The sequence below is a fragment of the Morone saxatilis genome, unplaced genomic scaffold, assembly GCF_004916995.1.
Source record: "Morone saxatilis isolate NCDOM2014 unplaced genomic scaffold, NCSU_SB_2.0 Contig15, whole genome shotgun sequence".
NCBI classification, from domain to species: Eukaryota; Metazoa; Chordata; class Actinopteri; family Moronidae; genus Morone; species Morone saxatilis.
Window position 1 is genome coordinate 10,038,649 of NW_023339707.1, and position 4,839 is coordinate 10,043,487.

At 41.1% G+C, this 4,839-nt stretch overlaps 1 protein-coding gene across 1 annotated transcript in view; it reads right to left on the reverse strand.

Moving 5' to 3' along the window:
* alas2 (aminolevulinate, delta-, synthase 2) overlaps nt 1–4,485 on the reverse strand; it is a gene marked incomplete at its 5' end in the record, with an annotated part of 6,337 nt that extends 1,852 nt beyond the window's left edge. The window contains 7 exon segments of the mRNA XM_035656475.1: nt 274–542; nt 1,683–1,847; nt 2,720–2,899; nt 3,074–3,258; nt 3,567–3,789; nt 3,932–4,027; nt 4,134–4,485. Coding sequence (XP_035512368.1) covers nt 274–542; nt 1,683–1,847; nt 2,720–2,899; nt 3,074–3,258; nt 3,567–3,789; nt 3,932–4,027; nt 4,134–4,464 — 1,449 coding nt within the window.
* Between the last annotated feature and the right edge of the window lie 354 nt (nt 4,486–4,839).

Sequence of the window (4,839 nt, forward strand, 5' to 3'; positions counted from 1 at the left end):
TATGCACCAACTGCACCAAGTCACATTCCTCGTAGGCGTAAAAACCTACTTGGCAATAAACAAAATTCTGATTCTGATTCTGATTCTGAGGAGTGGTAGATACACTAAGGAGATTAGCCATAGACTTGTGCTTCATCCTGAAATAAAATGCATTACTATTATTGCTAGGACCTAAAAGATACCACAACTACAACTGCTAAGTACTAGTCAGTTGAGCAAGTTGGTGGAGTGAGATATGGTAGTGGAGGCAGCAGCACTGCTAAACCTTCATACCCGTATGGGGATGATGTGGCTGGGACAGTTGACCACAGGCAGGCCCTTGTCCATGAGCAGCTGCCTCATGTGTTTGACGTTCCTCTGGTGGGCTCTGCGGAGCGCCTGACCCTCAGGGCTCTTCAGGACCCGGACAGACTCCAGGGCTCCAGAGAGGACCATTGGGGGAAGGGCAGTGGTGAAGATGAAGCCGGCTGCGTAGGAGCGCACTGTGTCCACCAGGGCGGTGCTGCTGGCAATGTAGCCTCCAACACAGCCAAAGGCTTTGCCTGGAACAGATAACAGGGTATGTGAGGTGAGGAGACAGGAAATAAGCATGGAAAGTATATTTGTAACATACTTAACTGAGTAGTTACACTTTATAGTACTTTTTTTATACTACTTTCAGAGGACAGATTGCAGAGAAGTTACCTTGTAGATTAATATTTTACATACACAACATTGTAAAACAATTTGTATTTTTATAGATTAAAATGCCCAATATGATATACTTTTTCTCATATAACTGATATAATAATAATACAGTTATATAACCTATACAATAACATGACCGTTGGAAAACCGCTCTGCATAATGAGTACTTTTATTACATAAATTAAATGGGTGAAACTAGGATGTTTTTTAATTTATAGATGTGTAATGATATGTTTATTGTTCAATATGGCTCTGATTCAATCAATGTAGTGTATGTAGTCTGTATGTTGTGGGGTGCTGTGGTTGTTGAGGTAGCCAATCTCTTTTTTTTGACACCAATTTTTTTTGTAACATTTGAATTACTTTTGTTTGATTTATAATAGATAGTGAGACTAAACTCTCACTGTTTTATTTTGAAGTCCCAAATACTCTACTTTCATAGAGTTAAATGGCATTACCATAATGTATAAAATCATACAGTGAACTTTGTGTGCTGATACATCACTATTAATTTGTTATTTCAGTTTATTTATTTTTTACCAAGTGAACAGCTTTGTAAAGTCAAGTGTTGTAATCCAGGATTAGTTTACACCCGATGTGTGTTTGACAGGGATTTCTACCTAAAACCCTGCAGTTGTCAAAGAGCTACACACAGCACGGACTCCCTGATGATGGTTTTATCAGAACGACCAGAGAGGGAGCAGAGCCGGCATCCAGCTGATAAAACCTCTGCTTCCTCTGATGGGAGCTCACTCCTCTCCTGCCCTTATTTAACCAACATTGGAGCAGTATCATGCTTGTTGAGAGCTATTGCTGCCATGTTGGCAATACGACAGTGTCAGTTAATGCAAGTGGCAGCATATGGGAGTTTGGCCAAGAAGAGAGGCGATTAATCTTACGGCAGTTTGAAGCCGTTTGCCTTGCCCTTCTAGTGTCGTAGTATCATCTTTTATAATAAATAAGACAAAAGGTGGATTTATTCTGATGGTACTCACCTAAGGTCCCAGAAACAACGTCAATCTTGTGCATAACGCTGTCCCTCTCTCCTACTCCAGCTCCATGGGCTCCATACAGGCCCACAGCATGAACCTCATCTACAAATGTCAGAGCTCCATAACGGTGAGCTACATCGCACAGCTCTTCCAGAGGACATATGGCACCTGCAAGCCCCCAGAGAATAAGTTGATAAAAATAGAACTGAGCAATATAGGTAAACAACAGGAACTCTGTGTTGCAAATGTCATCACTGTGTAAGATCTAGATATGATAAACCACATGCTTACACATACATTTACAAATCATGCAACCTTTATATTGAAATTACCATTTTGAGTTAATGTTTTAAAAAATCCTCCTGGATATGTTCACAGTCATACATTCAGTCTGCTTCAGCTTGTGCTTTATAGAGCTGTCAGTGGTGTAATATCACACAGAGAAATAGAGCTGAGGAGGGAAACTATTTCCCCCCATGGGAGACAGTGATGAATGACAGATAATGCAGACTGAATAATTATAGATTGTAGAAATATGAATACTCCCAACTTGGCTTTCTCTCTTTAGCTATTAATCATGAACCCCACTGAGGATGACAGATGGACTTAATTCATAATATACATAGTGTAAAATTAGCAAATTTCAAGTGGCATTTCTTCTTATTAAAGGCACTTAAAACAGTTGATGTGCTTGATCAGAAAACTGAAGAAATAATGGCTCATGTTCCAATTTTATATTCCTTTTTTAGTTTTTGGAGCATTCTATTATTAAAACTATAAATATATTATGGCCAGACTGAGCTGGAGCTGGTTTATAACCACACAGCAACACACCACTGTACATTAAACTACTGTAAACATCATATTACTCAGATCAGTTTGAGTAAATAAATATTTTTTTGATTTACATTTGACTCTTGATATAATTTATTAATGTTTAATCTATTTTTAACTAGGTTTACCCTCCATCATATATCTGATTAATTGAATAAACACATTAAATCAAAAATCACTGTAAATTATCATTTCATCGTACTCACCATCCATAGAGTGCACAGTCTCAAATGCCACTATTTTAGGTGTCTTGGGGTCGGAGCGTTGCAGCAGCTCCTCCAGGTGTCGGCTGTCATTGTGGCGGAAGATGAAGCGCTTGGCTCCACTGTTCCTGATGCCCTGAATCATTGATGCATGGTTCCCTGCATCAGAGTAGATCTCGCACCCTGTACACCACAGAGAACACACCATGAAACCAGTGGAGATGACTTCATCAACCCTGAGATACTAATTAGCCTTTCTACAATAAAAGACATTTGTGATGAATTTTTAAAAATGCATTTTTTCACCTGAATACATTAATATGACCTCTGGCTCCGAGGTCAGAGGTCAGTATTTACCTGGCAGCATCTTAGCCAACGTGAAGAGGGTGGAGTCATTTGCTACAAAGCAGGAGGAGAAGACCAGAGCTGCGTCTTTCTGGTGCAGCTCCGCCAGCTCTTTCTCCAGAGACACATGGAAGTTACTGGTGCCTGAGATGTTCCTGGTCCCACCTGCTCCTGCACCATGCTGGTCCAGGGCATCTCTGAGGACATCCAGAACATAAGGATTAAGTATCTGGCTCTTGATGGTACATGGTCCATGCCATCAAAGGTGTTCTATCTTTTTTCTTACAAATTCAGTCTAAATTGACAATATTCAAAATAATGGTTACAGTCCCACTAATTAGCAAGTACATAAAAGTGTCTTCAAAAAGAAAGTGAGAACCACATGTACATCTACCTTAATAATACAAAGGATCCAATTGCTGGATTCAGCTTTAGGTTTGCTTTTTGTTTTTGTCTTGAGGTGGACTTGATCAAAAGACGTTTGCCTTTTTCTGTCTCATTTTACCTGATTGCACTGAGGACCCGCGGATGCCGACTCATCCCCAGATAGTCGTTGCTGCACCAGACGGACACCTGGGAGCCCTCCCGTCCAGAAACAGAGTAATCCTCAGCAAAAGGGAAGACCTGAGCGCTCCTATTCACGGTCTTGAAGACCCTGTATGTGTGGTCCTTCTTTTTGTCAGCAATCTTCTCAATAAAGAAGCGGTCATAGTCGTAGCTGGGGCCAGCTGCAGGTGTGATAGTTTTGACTTTAGATCACTTACACCACTGAGTGAACAGATATGTAATTACGCAAATATTGAAACATTTATTACTTGACTGGATTATATTAAATGGTTAATATTAGCTCATTCTAACTGTAAAACATACCCATGTTGTCCTTGAGGAGGTGGGTGACAGTGTTGGTTTGAGCTGATGTTGGGAGGATAGAATCCTTTAAACCCTTTAACAGAGAAGTCATCAAACCTGTGAAAGAGGAGTGCAGGTCTATTAGGGTGAAATCTTACTCCTTTCTTCTTTTTGTCTTCCTTTTGATATTTGACGAGTATGTTCACTGCAGCTGGTTACCTACCTTCTTGGACGTCCTCCTGTACTTCAGGGCTGGCTCGGACCATCCCAATCTGGGAGGAGACAAAAGGGCAGCCCTTCGATACTGACACAGCCACCTGAGTAGCCGATTGAGCAAACTGCCTCCTCTGGTCCACTGTGGGAAGTTGGCGACTCTTCAGTTTGGTGGGTGAGACGCTCAGCTTGGCCTCAAGAGAAGCTGGGCCACTCACACTGATCTGGCGAGCAATGATGGGGCATCGATCGGCCAGAGACAGCAAGGCAGCCCCTGTTCTCCTCAAAGCTGGCTTAGGGACAGACTTCAGGAAGGGGCAGTGATGAAGGAAGGCAGCCATTGTTCTGCAGCTGTTCTTAGTCTGAGTTAAGATAGAAGATATGAAAATTTATTTTATTATCTAATCTAATATATCTGTAATATATGCATCTATTTCTTATTGTATTTCTTATATGCTGACGATACACAGCTATACTTTTCCTTCACTTCAAACGACCTCAGTAAATTGCAAGTAAACCCTGCATGGCTGCCTAACAGCTGTCAAGGATTGGATGTCTATCAACTTCCTTTATCTTAACCCTGACTAAACAGAAGTCTTCATCATAGGCCCTGAGAGCATTTCTGAAAAAAGAGCAGCAGTGTATTGGTCCTCTAGCAGCAAATGTTAAGTGAGCCTCAAAAAACCTAGGAGTTTTCTTTGACCAACATATGAACT